General features: G+C 34.6%; 1 protein-coding gene across 1 annotated transcript in view; it reads left to right on the top strand.

Moving 5' to 3' along the window:
- Positions 1-15,047, top strand: part of EYS (eyes shut homolog) — an 874,042-nt gene that overhangs the window by 62,107 nt on the left and 796,888 nt on the right. Inside the window, 3 exon segments of the mRNA XM_037392524.1 lie at positions 2,241-2,434; positions 4,811-4,938; positions 10,626-10,740. Of these exon segments, the coding sequence (XP_037248421.1) occupies positions 2,241-2,434; positions 4,811-4,938; positions 10,626-10,740 (437 nt within the window).

Below are 15,047 nucleotides of genomic sequence, written 5' to 3'. Positions count from 1 at the left end.
AAAAGATTCTTTGAAAGTCCCCTCATGCTAAAGAGAAGTGAATAATACATCCTAAAAGAAAGATCCAATTCATTTTGCCTTATTGGAACAACTATTTCCAATTCACTGAGTGATAGAAATTATTTTGATCCTTTTTCTGCTAATGTATAGTGTTTGTAGCATTAGCTGTTCTGGTATATAATAGAGCTAGATCTATTGGTAATCTAAGATTTACTGCATCTTCTGGTAAATGTTCCACATAATTACTGTTGTTCTACATAGCTAGTCTGTTAAGAAAACTGTTAGAGGCTCACATACTTATCTATTAATTGGTTTAGGATAAATTAGCTATGTTTACCTTGCAGTTTACAATTCTGAGTTTAAAGTATTCCAGCTGTGATTTCAAAAGTCTACATATTTTTGTAAAGTATAATTTATTCTTTTATGACTATTTTTAATTCGGTTGATTCAAATTACTAACAAAATGCAGAATCAATACATACTACTACTTCAGAATACAGAATAGATTTATTATCAAGTTAACATTATTGCTACAGCAAATTATAAAAAAGGAGACTGATTGGTAAGTATGTGTGAGGAAGGTGGTTTAAATTAGAATACCAAAGCACGAGATATGTAAAAAGCATATTTGCTACATAGTGTTCCAGAAGTAAATAGAAGTAAATTCCTAGCTGCTATAATTCCATTGTATCCTTGACATTGCAGAACTACAGAGTTAATTGTCTAAAATACTTAGGTAGCTCATAACTGTTGAGATATGCATGCAGATTAGTAAGCCCCTGCCTGGGGTTACAATAACTGAACAGAAAGAACATGGGAAACTACTGAACATAGTGAGAAGTTGCTGAGCTTAAGGAGTAACTGAGTGGCTGACAAATGTTACAGATAACACCAAGAGGGAAGACTAGATTTCACAGATAGTTAAGGGAGAATTTTGTGAGAGACAGGAGAACTTTACAAATAATTAAAGGGGGGAACTGGACACATTTTGTCAATTATTTTCTTTCAAGTCCAACAGAGACTGGGTAACCATTACCCAAAGCCAAGATTACCTAGGAAACCATATCAGAAATACTGAATTTGTGTATAAAGGCAACAAAACTGGGGCCAATGGGGACAAACAGTTAGGTAAGAGTTGTTTATCTGGGAGAAAAAAAGGATGAAGAAGGTAGGGATCAAGGTGGACAGGAGAAGTACAAATATGGGAAAATGCAGAGAAAAGGTGATAAAAGGGCTGGATGAATGTAAGCAGGCTGCAGCTCATTATGCTTCTCTGGATGAGCCTGTGTCTGATCACTGCAGTCCCTTTTCTTTACTACTTCTTTACTGTTTTTTACCACCCTTCCTGGTGGGCAGGGGTGGGCTTTTAAGATGGACTAGCCAGCAACTAGAATGATACCTAGATCTGGAATGACTCAAGGTCTGAGCCAGCAAGTTGGCAAGAGGTTCCGGATCCAAGTATAGATATCAGACAGTCTTAAAGCCTATGCAGATATTTGAGGGATCCATTAATATGGGTGTATTTATGCATTTAGAAAAAGAGGCGGGGGGTGTTTGCTATTGAACTTCAGTACTGACTAGCCAGAAAGAAGGAAAATGTTTGAGCCATTGTTGCTGTTCTTTCTTGTTGAGTGGTGTTTATGTTTTTGTGCAGAGAAAGGCACTGCTCTTCATGTTGATCCATGTGGGCACTGTGTCTGTAGTGTGTGCGTACGTGTGATTGCATGTGCACCTACTGAGAGTACATTCAACTCCACTACTGGCTGGATCTATAAACAGGAATGTGAAGAATCTCCTTGGTCTGAAAGTCCACTGGATCCAGGTTCCCTTAATAATAATCACTGCAAGGGAGATGTTCAGTGACTATTCAGTGTCTCCTGGGACTATGGTTCCCCTTCTCCTCCTCCCTTTGCTAACAGATTAGTTTAGTCACTCTCACACATTTCTAACATGTTTATTCAGCAAAACAAACAAAACGTACAGGAATATTTTAAGTCCTTTGCTTTTTAAATGATGATAGTTTAAGGTGTCCCAGTCAGTTACTAGAACTTCACAGTGTAAACAATTTAAGAAAAACACAGCCTCTCAATCCCTCCTAAAATTTAAAGAAAAAGGAAGGAAAAAAAAGGAAATCATAGGGAAATACAAATTAGTGACAAATTATTGTTTATGGGCAGCATATTAAGAAGCATCATTCATTCAAAGACTCCCTAATTTTTTTTTGCGTTTATTTCTTCTAGGTCCATTTTGTGAGGAACCTGGTGATCCTTGTGCATCTCAGCCGTGCCTGAACAGGGGCATATGCCAATATAATCAGCCAGGATATATTTGTGATTGTCCTGCTGGTTTTCTTGGTCAAAATTGTGAAATTGATATCAACGAATGTTCTTCAAGGCCATGTCAGAACAGAGGTACATGTATAGATTTGCCAAATGTAAGTATAAACTTCAGAGATCCCTATTTGAACATAATATAGAATCACTGAATAATAGAATGGTTTGGATTGGAAGGGACCTTTAAAGATCATCTAGTTCCAACCCTCCTGCTGTGGGCAGGAACATTTTCCGCTAGACCAGGTTACTCAAAGCCCTATCCAACCTGATCCTGAACACTTCCAGGTATGGGGCATCCTCAGCTTCTCTGGGAAATCTGTTCCAGTGTCTCACCGCCCTCACTGTAAAAAGTTTATTCCTTCACCTAACCTAAATCTATAATTTTTCAGTTTAATATTATTATTCTTTCTGGTATCACTATAGATCCTTTTAAAAAATCTCTCTCCATCTTTCTTATAAGCCCCCTATAAGTACTGAAAGATCTACTCAAGATCTACTAGAGCATTCTCTTTTCAGGGTTGAACAACCCCACTTGTCTCAGCTTTTCTCTATAGCCATTTTCGTGGCACACTTCTGGACTTACTCTAACAAGTACATGTCTGTCTTATGCTGGGATTCCCAGATCTGAAGATAGTACTCCAGGTAGCATCTCATGAAAGCAGAGTGGGAAAATCAGCTCCCTCAGCCTGTTGGCCACACTTCTTTTCATGCAGCCCAGGATACAATTGGCTTTCTGGGCTGCAAGCTCACATTGTTAGCTCATATCCATTTTTTTTATCCACCAGTATCCCCACGTCCTTCTCCACAGGGCTGCTCTTAATACATTCATCATCATCTGTCCTGATACTGGTGATTGCCCTGACCCAGGTACAGGACCTTAGACTTGACCTTGTTGAACTCCTGAGGTTCACATGGGCCTACTCCTCAAGCCTGTCAAGGTCCCTCTGTATGGGACCACTTCCCTTTAGTGAATAAACTGTATCACTCATCTTGGTGAAAACTTGCTCAGGGTGCACTCAGTCCCACTGTCTGTGTCATTAATCAAGATGTTGAACAGTACCAGACCCAGTACAGGTCCATGTACTACTTGTTACTGATCTCCATTTGGACATTGAACTGTTGATTGCAAGTCTTTGGAAATGGCCATCCAGCCAATTCCTTATCCATTGAATCCGTATCTCTCCAATTTAGCAGCAATGATGTGTGCAATGATGTCAAAGGCCTTACAGAAGTAGATGGCATCGTTTCCTCTTCCCTTATCCATCAGTAAAGTCACTCTGCCACAGAAAGCCACCTAAGAAGTCAGGCATGATTCTCCCTTTGTGAAACCATGTTGGTGGTTTCTAATCACCTCCCTGTCATCCACATGTCTTGAACACAGCTTCCAAGAGGATCTGTTCCATGAAAGCGGTTGTTTCCTCTTCTTGCTTTTCCTATGGTATCTGGTTCTATTTTTTTTTTTTTTAATTAGAATGAATTCATGTAGACTCACAAAGGTTTGATAATAGACTCATATCTGGTTATATTTAAAACTTCATTGTCAACCTTCTTTTATTAGCATGACTATTGCAAATAGCAGTGATTACACAGAACCAAAATAGTGAAAGAAGAGTTCAAAAGATCATTATCACATACCAGTGATACATACTCACCCACAGAGAAAAAAAAAAAAGAGACATCTAAATTGCTGAACAAATTGATAGATTTCTAAATGATGCAATCTATCTAAGTATTTTGCCTATTAGATAAACTATCACATACTATTTTGTACAATCATTTCTGTAGAGAAACAGATCGGGTAGTTTGATTCACATGTATAGAAATATCTCAGTAGGTGTAAAAATGAAGTATTCTGATCATGCCTTTAAGACCAATTCTAAAGAAACACCTGAACATTTTCAGCTGTTTGTTTGGGTTTTTCTTAATAACTTGCTGTTCTTACTGTGTAAATTAAAGATTGCGGTGACTGAGAGATATGTTTCTCTATCACAGAGAAGCACAGTCTCTGTTCTTCATATTGAAGGGGAAAAATGATACTACACCATTTTCTTTCCTACTCTAGCTAGTGAATATCCTTTGGTATATGATGTACCTGGTGCACTGTCACTATTCAACAGATGCAAATGTTACATTGGAACAAATTCAGAAATTAGGAAAAAAACCCAAATGAATTAAAAAAAACCTCCTTCTTGATTCAGTTAGGAAATCACAAAGCCAGCCAAATTTAGAGCTGGTATATTTCCAGACAGCAAACCCAACTATGGTATAATCTGTGCTGGAAGGCCTATTCCACTTGCCCTAAATTATGTTTGTAACCTATCTGGGGCTAAAACTGCTTTTTGTTCTGTCTTTGTAGACTGTTTAATATGATGAAACCCTGTCCTAGTTAGGTCTTTATAGTAATGGAAGTAAACACTGATTTTTTTATTGCCTTGGGTACAACAAATAATTGTTTCTTATTTCCTTCTTTTTTATAGGACGTGGCATGTATTTGTCTGTCAGTATTCACTGGCAAGTTCTGTGAGAGAATACTGAATCCATGTGAATTATTGCCTTGCTTAAATAATGCTACTTGTGTATCTGATCAGCAGAACTATAAGTGCCGGTAAGATTAGAAATTAATTTATTTCAGTATTCCATTGGATGACTTGATGCTATCCCACTGATTGCAGAAAGAAAATACACTATCAGCCACAGAGAACACAGAAAAATATAAATTCTTAACATTTTTTTTTAATTTAGTTTTGGTGCTGTATTGTGTTAGCCTTTTTGACAACTCTAGAAGTGCTACAAAAAAGAAGGTGTTTAAGAAGTTATAAATTGTTTCATCTTTAATACTGTAACATAAAATATATAAAACGGCACATTGATGGCATGTATACTACAGGTACTACTTTCAGTGTGCATGATGTTTATGTTGTTTGTGAAAGGTCAAGACAACTGATTTAATTTCTAATTCACAGACATGCATTAATAGGTCTTAGATTGATCCTTCAAGCAGCATATTAGGAAGTGTTTTATTCAGAAAGATCATGCTAAAATTTATCCACTTGAAAATAACAGAAGTAACCTGGTATATAATTTCATCTCACTTTAAATAGTTTTTAGATATTTTCTTACACCATTAAGAGTACAATTTTTCTTCTTCCTATTTTCTTGGCTTTTATCTGGCTGCCTGAAGTAAGTTCTGGTAAACATTACTGAAGTGCAGTAAACAACTTTCAAATATTAGGATATTCATAAAAGCAGAAAATTGAAAGCTGTTGTACACAGAATTCTGAAAACACATTCTAACTGAACTTACAAACTGCAAATACGTAACAGAAGTACAGAGCATAAAGTTACAGTCCATCATAAGAAATTCAGCTGAGAAGTCTGGAAAGTAAACTATAAGTAGAACTAAGTTTACAATTTTCCCAAAGAAGGAAAAAAGCCTTATAATTGTATTTACATTTATATCTAACTACATACACACAAACATGTACACACACACACTCAGTTAGATCTTTCCATATAGATATGTATATCTATATATGCACAGAACAATAGTGTTATCATTTATTTTCCAATATTTTAAACCAAGATATAAGCTACTAATAATTTACTGTTATATAGTCAGTCTTTTACACACTATGTTGTTGCATGAATTAGTATGAAACGATGCCTGAAGTTTACATTTTAAAATATGCATAATATGAACAATTAATGTCAAGATATAGATTATCTTTCTTTTAAAAAAACTTATTTAAAAAAAATTCCGTGTACAATGCAGCTTGAATAATCTATAATTTCACAAAGCACTGGTAGAAATGGTTTGTACCATGAAAGTCATTGTACAGTAGAAATTGGTTAATGAAAATAGCTATGGAAAGGCATGGTGATTTAACAGTCTTTCCATTGATATACCTTGTGACAATAAAAGTGGAAGGCATGATTTAGATCAAATTAACAGAAAGCAAAAATGGGCAATTAAGAATCCATTTGTATTGATTATCAAAATAATCACTTAAGTTACGTGGTAAAGCTAGGTGCTAGAGATTTTAGTTTGAGGCTCAGATGGTACAATACTGTTTTCTTCTAATATCAGGTATTAAGATCCTATTAATATCATTGCTGCTTAGTTTTTACTTTTAATATTTATGTATTATTCATGCATTCAGTTTTGCTATCTGTAAAATACACATTTGACAAGACAGGCAAGACACATTTGTGGAGAGCTAGTTTGAGAAATGGGACGGGTTATACACTTACTTTTTTTGACACTAAGAACTTGGTAAAAAGGGCAAATAACATTCTAAAGAGAACACTGTGGATAGAGTAATGGAGAGTGCCTCTGTCAGCTTTGTACAAAGTCAAGTGCTTGGCCCTGTGCATACCATTTAAGAAAAGACTTTGGATGGTGTTCAATCCACATGGTTTTCCCTAGCATCCAAGCTGCACACCAAACTTCCTTAGTGAAGGAAGAACTCCAGAAAATGACTCATCTCTTCCAAAAAGACATACCCAGGACAGGTGGGATGAAGCATCCTCTGGATGTTTCCAATTTTCTCTGTACAGAGGGACACAGAAAGCCTTGACTGCTGTCCTAAACCTGATACTAAAACTGCAGACTTTTATCATTTGTAAAATATGGCAGCATTGGAATTTAGGTTCAGTAGAATTATAGAACAGCCCAGCTTGGAAGAAACCTCAAAAGACCATTTGGTTCAACCTTTTGTGGGAAAGGGAGCTTAGATGAGATTATCGATCACCCTGTTGAAAAGCATATTGAAAACCTCCGGTACTCAGCCTTAGTTTTGCCATTCAGTCCATGAAGGCTCCTATTAGTGATTGCAATATTTTTTACTGTTTGTTGTTAATAAATTGAAAATTATTCCCTCATTTGTTGTTAAATTAAAATCAGGTTTATACCACTTAATCCAAAATATTTAATAAGTGTAAATTCTGTGTATATTTTGCCTGTATACTTTGGAACGAGACATTTAGGTGAGACAAAGCATTTTGAGGGAATATGAATAATGTACTTTTCACAAGGAGATCAGATTGTTTGTGAGAGCTGAAGTCTTGCCAAAGTCAGAGTCCTGAAATGTAGAGGAGGTGCCAACTTCTAGAGAGGGCCAAGAGTCAGCAGGGTTTTCTATTTTTAGGATGCAAAATTCTCCTTGTAAATTACATCTTACTTACCTACTTAAATAACAGAATTTAAGAGGAGTTATAGGAACAGTGGTTTAACAGTTTCAGTTTTAGGTCACAAAGTTGGGAGTTTTCTGGCTATGAGTCATGTTTTAATTTGCTTTACCCAAAGGAAACCTACCATGAAGTATGTTGCTTTATTTGGGAGATTTGAGGCCACTCATTCAAAGTTTCAAGTGGCAGTTTTGTTTAATTTTTAGTAATCATTGTCAAAGACTGTAGGTTATGACTATGTCTATTTACTCCACAAAAACCTGCATGTGTTTCATTCAGTTTAATACTACTACCTGATCCACTTTTAGGAATTTAACATTTTAAATAAATGTAATTTTTTAGCTCACATGCATATACAAATTCAAATAATAGCTGAATTGACCTTTTTATTCCCTTATGTTTTGTTTTACTTTATGTGCTTCTCATGCCTAAGCTGCATTCTACTTATAACCATCACCATCTCAGCTTCTACCTGCTTGTCTTTTCTTCTTTGAGAAAGCAGTAGTTATATGTTTAGAATGGAAAACCAAACAGACTCAATTTAATTTTCCCCACTTCAGTTATGATGTATGACTATCTTGTATTCTAATTCCATCCCTTCAGTCTTGATATCATATACAGCTTTGTGCTAAGAATGTAATAGTAACATATTTTTTTCCTTAAATGTCAAAATTTAAGGTGAATTCAAGTAGGCAGTGAACAAGGATATCCATCACAATAAATTGTGATTGTTTACCTTGTATCTTCTTCTATTATCCATTTTTTTTAGGACAATAAAAAGTCACAGAAAATGGATTCTGAGAATATTCGTTCTGTTAGTGTAATCTTTGGAACTTTACTGTCAACTTTCTTGCTATTAATTTACTGTTATGGTCTCTGGCATTGGTATGTGTATTGCCAAACAATGATAAAAACAAAAACAGGAAAAATGAGCAAATATAAAAATTAGGAAAAGTAGTTTCTAGAATTGGCTTACTAAATTACGTATTTTTAGAAAGTCATAGATTACCTAGATAAATTGAACCAAGAAAGTTAGGAGCATTTTCACCTGATTGCCGATCATAGGTAAAAACAAATCAGTAAAACAAATGTTATAATTTAGTTGCCCTGGTTCGGGTTTCAGTGTTATTTAAAAATCAAATTATAACAAAATATACATTTTTATTTTATTTTACATTTTATTTTTACATTTATTTTATATTTTATATTCCTTTTATATATAAATATAATATATGGATGAATAGTGCTATAATATAAAAGAAACCAATACTCTGTTGATGAGTACTTCTGTTCAGAGGGGAAAATAAATATGCAACTAACTGATATCTTCGACCATGCTAAAATAAAAGCAACTAAGTATTATAAAAAACTCCCTTTAGCTACAATATGTGAACTGGAAATTTTTTAAGAATAGACTTTGCAAGAACTTTGACTCCAAGTAATTGAAATGGCAGCAATATAATTATAGAATTTACATACAGCAATTTTTTTCAAGAGGGGAGTGAGGATTATGTAGTCCATTGTCACTTTCATAGAGTGTCTTCCTGTGGTTGTTTCTATACTGGCCTCAAATCATATAACTATTTAGAGAAGGTTTGGCCGTACCCATCTACCTCTGTCCAAATGGTTCTACGTATGGATTATGTGGATGGTCTCTAGGGGTTTCTGGTGAAATGCAGCCTGTTTAACACTTCAGCAATGGTTAATAAATGACTTAAGCTTCCAGACATTGCAAATGCCTCTGTGCATCTTTAACTGATTTAGAAAACAGGGTTAACTCAGATACTTTCTATTGAATATTGTTGCCTGACTATTTGCTATTGAAAACATATAATTTACTTTTGTATGTTACGTAACTGTGAGAAGTTTCATACTTTCTGAAACCAGAGATTGCATTATTTACAAAAAGGGGAAACACAGGCAACATGACTGAACCTCATATCCATTAGGAGCAAGAGTACAGAAAAACCAGAAGCAATTCTGTGTCACCTTCATGACTGCCAGCTTCTGGGCTGAGTCATTAAATAAAATACCTCTCAGAAAAAGCTAAAGAAACTTTTAGGTTCTTTCACAAAAACAAACTTTCAGCTAACCAGCCATTTCCTTTCTCTTCAACTTAAATCTTTTATTTCCATGCTACCAGAAAGAGCCTTTAAACAGAGGAAGATGTTAAGTATTTCTGTAAGAATGTATGGAGTGAATTTGACCAAAATTTTATATCTATCAAAACACAGAAGAGAGTTGTGGTCCGGATTTCACTTTTTGCACATTTTGAGAAAGATATAAATACTTAAATATTTTTCTATGCTGTTCCATTATTTCTTTTGGGTAAGACTTGTTTACTATCCATTTGAATCTCATATTTTTTCTTTGTGTACAGGAGATTTTTTGAACACTGGAGTGCTAAATAAGAAAAGGGTCTTCTCATATTAATGACAAGTGCTGACTTGAAGCAGAAGAAATATCTGCAGTTCCTTTTACCATAGAAGAGTTTTCCACAGCTCCATTGGCATCACACAGAAATAATAGTCACACAAGCAGAATGCTAGGGTTTGTCTTTAAAAAAAACAAAACTGAATTGTAATTAAGAAACAGAAAAACAACTGTGCACTGTTCTCTCCACAGATTCCCTACGTTGTTGTTCCTTTACATACCTAAGCACGTCATTATTGACTGCTCTTTGTTAATCATTAGTAATGATTGATGCTAACTGCTTTAAACCTCATTTATCATCGTATTTCTAATTTTTCTCTCTGGTGGTTTAACTGACCCACCCTTTCTAATAGATTTCCAAAACCTCTTTTTATAGCTTTTTACTAAATATTGCCTCATTCTAGGTTGTTTTTTGTTTCCAGAAGATTATATGAAGTATTGGTGTGAACAGGCTTCAATTAATGAAAAAAAAATACTTTATGGAGAAACAAAAATATCCAGAATCATGCAACTGATTTTTAATTGCTTGAAAACATATTTTTTTTAATTTATAATAACACATGAGATCTGTTTTGTTACTGCAAAATATTATTTAATAGAATTATGGAACATAATTAAATACAATTACTTTTTAAAATGCAAGTCCTCTAAAATACACTGGTGTATTTGCAGCTGCATGCCAGGATTCACTGGAAAGAACTGTGAGGAAGTAATTGACTACTGCAGGCTGCTCAGCATCAACTGTCTGAATGAAGGATTGTGTCTTAACATAATTGGAGGATTCACTGTAAGTAATTTAATACATGTTAAACTAATTCTGTGCTCCAAATTATAAAAGCTTCAGACAAGCAGAACTTGAAATTCATTCATTACTCTGAGAGACAAGAGGGACATACATTTATGTGTTTTGTTTATTTAAATCAATAACACAAGGACAATTCAGTTCGATAATATGGAATTTTTTAAAACTTTTCTACTAAGACCATGTTTAGTACTATATCAAGTAAGAGAAATGAAGAGTATTTTTATTGTAAATAGAATATATAACTAATTGTGGTTCTGTGTTATAATCCACAGAAATTATAATCACAGCTGTGTTGCAGCCTTTAAAAATACGTTGTTTGAATTGAGAACATCTGTTGCCGTTCTTTTAATGGAAGTCAAACTAGTATTCTAAACATAAGCAAGTTTAAACATAATACAAAGTAGAAATTTGATGAAGAAACTGCAGTGCGGTGAGGTTGATTCCAACTGACAATTTGAAAAAAACTACTTCTGCTTTACTCTCAAAATAGCCCCTGAAAATGTTGAGCAAGATCCATCATGTACCAAGATTCTGCTGGCCATAGCTTGTCAAAAGAGAGGAAATAATAACTTCTCCAAGAGCAGTAACTGGGAACAACTTAAAGGTTACTCTAAAAAACCACTCACAGAATCACAGCTGGTTGAGTTTGGAAAGGACCTTTAGAGGTCATCTTGTCCACCACTCTGCACAAGCAGGGCCACCTAAAGCCATTTATACAGTTCTAGTCCACTTATCTGTTTGGGTGTTCAGACAAAATGTATTAGTATTATTGTTACTCCTTGCTTCAAGGAGTAGGAAGAGTAGTCTACTCTGTAAGGGAAGGAAAGCTGGAACAAAGGGTGACAGCAAGGCTGGCAGGGACAGTGTCCTTACCAACAAAGTGCACAGTCCTTCAATACCCACAAGAACACAGCAAATCCACAGATTCACCTGGAAGTCCAGTGATAACTAGACAAGTCTGTAGCGATGAAACAGGTTTGCAGTCAAGCTGGGTAGTCAAGCCAACAGATCAGAATCAGCAGGATACAAAGCTGGATGCAGGTGTACTGTCTGGAAAGGGTCTAGTGCAAAGGCCTGAGCTTATACAGCTCACGAGTAGATGAATGAAAGCGTAGACATCTCAGAGGTGAGCTCTGTTTTCACAGTAGGGTGATCCAAGGTGACAGTGCTGCGCTGCATCAGAGCTGACCTTGAACACAGGCAGTTAAAGCTGTGAGAGAGGGGAAAGAGGTCACCAAAGAAGAGAGCAGAGAAAGATGACTATAGCCAGGTCAGGCCAATTACAGCCTCTTGATGCATTCAAGGTCCTGACAGTTTCTGTGAAAATTCCTTGCATGTAATTATTCACTCAGTCCAAATATCTTTGCCTTTCTTTTAGTCACAAAAGCTAGAGGTTTCAAAGATTAGGAAATACTTAGAATTAAAATAGTATAGTTTTATTTTTTCAATATTGCTGTAATGGTTATTGGCATAAGTCCTTGATCACTAATTAGTATTAATTATAAGTAACTAATGCTAATAGTTACTCTGCTTACATTGATTATATTCAGTAATTTTCTATATGTTTCTAAAATTATTTCCACCTTTATTAAGAAATCCCTCTGACTAATGTATGTTAACTTTAAGCTAGATAATAATGCTGTTGCAGGAAGCATTTGCTGATGTTGCTGTTGAGTCAGACAAACATGGAAAATGTTACTTCTCAGGAAATGGAGCTTCTCTTGCATTTCATATTTTACTATTTCATATTTTTCCATCTCAGTTCTTATATTTCTTAATTTAGGGTACAGCTGTGGCAGTAACAAATAATTCCCTCTGTCCTTTCTGTTGTTGCTCATTATCTTAGCAACTACAGTCCTAATGTTTATATTGAGATAAGATTTATCAATAGAAAAATAGTGTGTAGTTGCATAATCAATTCCAGTTTTCATTAAGCTATGTTAACAGATCACATTAGACAAAGTGGATTTAATGAGATGACCTGACAGGTAGTGATGGAAAAATATTTTCTGCTGCAATTCACTCATTAAGAAAAATAAATCATTTAATGAAGCCAGTACAATTCTAATGGATTAAAAAAAAAAAAAAAAAAAAAAAGAAATCTAGACCTTGATGACACTTCCATGGGTATAGCCAATCAGATGTATTGACACAGGAAAGATGTGTTGTTTACAAATAGTTGTGTGTTCTGCTTTTTGTAGCACACACCACATATTCCCTGTCTCATCCAGATGAAGCAGAAGATACCACGGTTTGTGTAGCTGATATGAATGGTATGAACAACTGCCAACAGGACTGTAAAAGATCTAGAATTCTGGCTAAGATAATTTTGGATTTTCTTTTTCCAAAATTAGAAAAAATACAAACTGATTAAAATATTAATACAGTATTTGGCTTATAGGTTTGAAAGTCTGTGAAGTAGTTATACTCGTTTTTAGATTTTACTTAGATATTTTTGTAAACCATATTAAATTAAGTAAAACCTGAGTCAAAGAGGAAAATGATTTTCAAATAGGAGTTATTGTCCCCTGTGAGTGTTTTTAACGGAAATCATGGCAATTTGGTTTTGGACTAGTTATTTGTAGCATTTTGACATAGCAGAAAATACAAAACTCTGTTGAAATGTGCAGATGACCACAGAAGATTATAGTATAGTTAATAATAAGCAAATCTGATCAGGATTTCTTGGTAGGCTAAACCACTTTAGAAAAAAAAAAATTCTAAGAGAGGCAAATGCAGTGCTGTATGCATTGGAAAAAGTGTGAGTTACATGATAGTGACTGTTTCCTGACAATGACAAAGACAACTTTGTGCTCAAGGTGGATATTAAATTTGAATGACACTGTTGATAAGGACAGAAAGACAATCCTTGTAGTTAACAGAGCACTTGTATACAGAAGCATTTGTAAGTGGTTATACTTCTGTGACTGTCAGTGAAGGTTATATAATCTAAATCTTTTTAACAAGGTTGAAAAACTAGGAAACTATTAACACTGAGTTTTATGGGAAAATAACATTTTAAAACTATATTCTCAAAAGTACATGAAGGTTCCCAAAGTTAAGACAGTCCATAGGCTATCAGCTTTCCCCAGAAGAAAAACTGTAGAACAGTTGTATTTAAAATATTTAACTCTAGGTACCAAAATATATTGAAGCCACATTAGCCAGGAAGTGCTAACAGCATTGTGCATAGTTCTGTACAGCTGCTTCTTCTATTCACTACTGATTATACCAGGAGCATTTTCCAAAATGGTTAGGTAATAAAGTATGGTGTAATACAGTGTATTAGCAGTTTTCCATCAGATCAATGCCAGGTGACACCTGTCCTGTTCTTGTGAATAACTCCACCAGACATTAAATTTCATGAGCATCTATTACTGTGTGATACAAAACCCAAAACTCCCACAGAAGGCTGAAAAACTTATTGTGCATTGCTTCTAGTAGTCAATGCATCAGACTCATTCAACTGATATTAAAAGGCTGGGAAAAGGATTATACTTCCCAGAGTTGCCATGAATAGCCAAAACATTAAAAAAAACCCCACTTTATTTGGCCTCTGTAGACGGCCAAAGATATGATGTTTACTTCATTAGATGTTGCTAAAACACAGAAAGACAAGATTGCAGCCTTGCCTCAATTTAAGAAATCTGGATATAATTTCTACATATCATTTTAACAGGTGACAAACACTCTGTTTAAACTTTACAGATCTTCCTCTTTCAAAAAATATTGTTATGTAAAATTCTATTATTTACTACTGATTTTTCAATGATTGCAAACCACCCCCCTACTGAATTTTTCCTGTTTTGTAGGTGCAATGGTGGAATATTTTTTTTTAAGATTTATTTAATCCCTGTTAAACTTCTGAAGAAAATATAATAAAGCTTATTTTTCTTTGGTATCCATCACATGGGAAATGTTTTAATTAATACTATCCAGATTTGGCAGCTTTATCCTAAACACCTTGCCCTACTCTGTATTAGAAGACATGTGCCACTGTTTTAAAGAAAAATTTAAATTAAAACATTTTTAACATAAACCATATTTTTACAGTTACCCAAGTATGTACCAATTGCAGTTCCCAGCAAGCATTTCAATAAAAATAATCTTCTGCATTATTTTGACAATATAATAACCTGCTTCTTAAAAAATATTTTTTCAAAAGTGTACCCACATGAAAACATTTAAATAGATATTTCTATTCTCGTGGCAACATTTATGTTTCTTAAATGGATTTTATAAATTAAAAGTCAGTGTTCCTAATTTGCAGTTGAAAGTATTTCCTCAGC

The sequence above is a fragment of the Falco rusticolus genome, chromosome 6 (genome assembly GCF_015220075.1).
Source record: "Falco rusticolus isolate bFalRus1 chromosome 6, bFalRus1.pri, whole genome shotgun sequence".
NCBI lineage: Eukaryota > Metazoa > Chordata > Aves > Falconiformes > Falconidae > Falco > Falco rusticolus.
The sequence above is the reverse complement of the archived record's forward strand: the minus strand, read 5'-3'. Positions and strand labels throughout refer to the sequence as shown.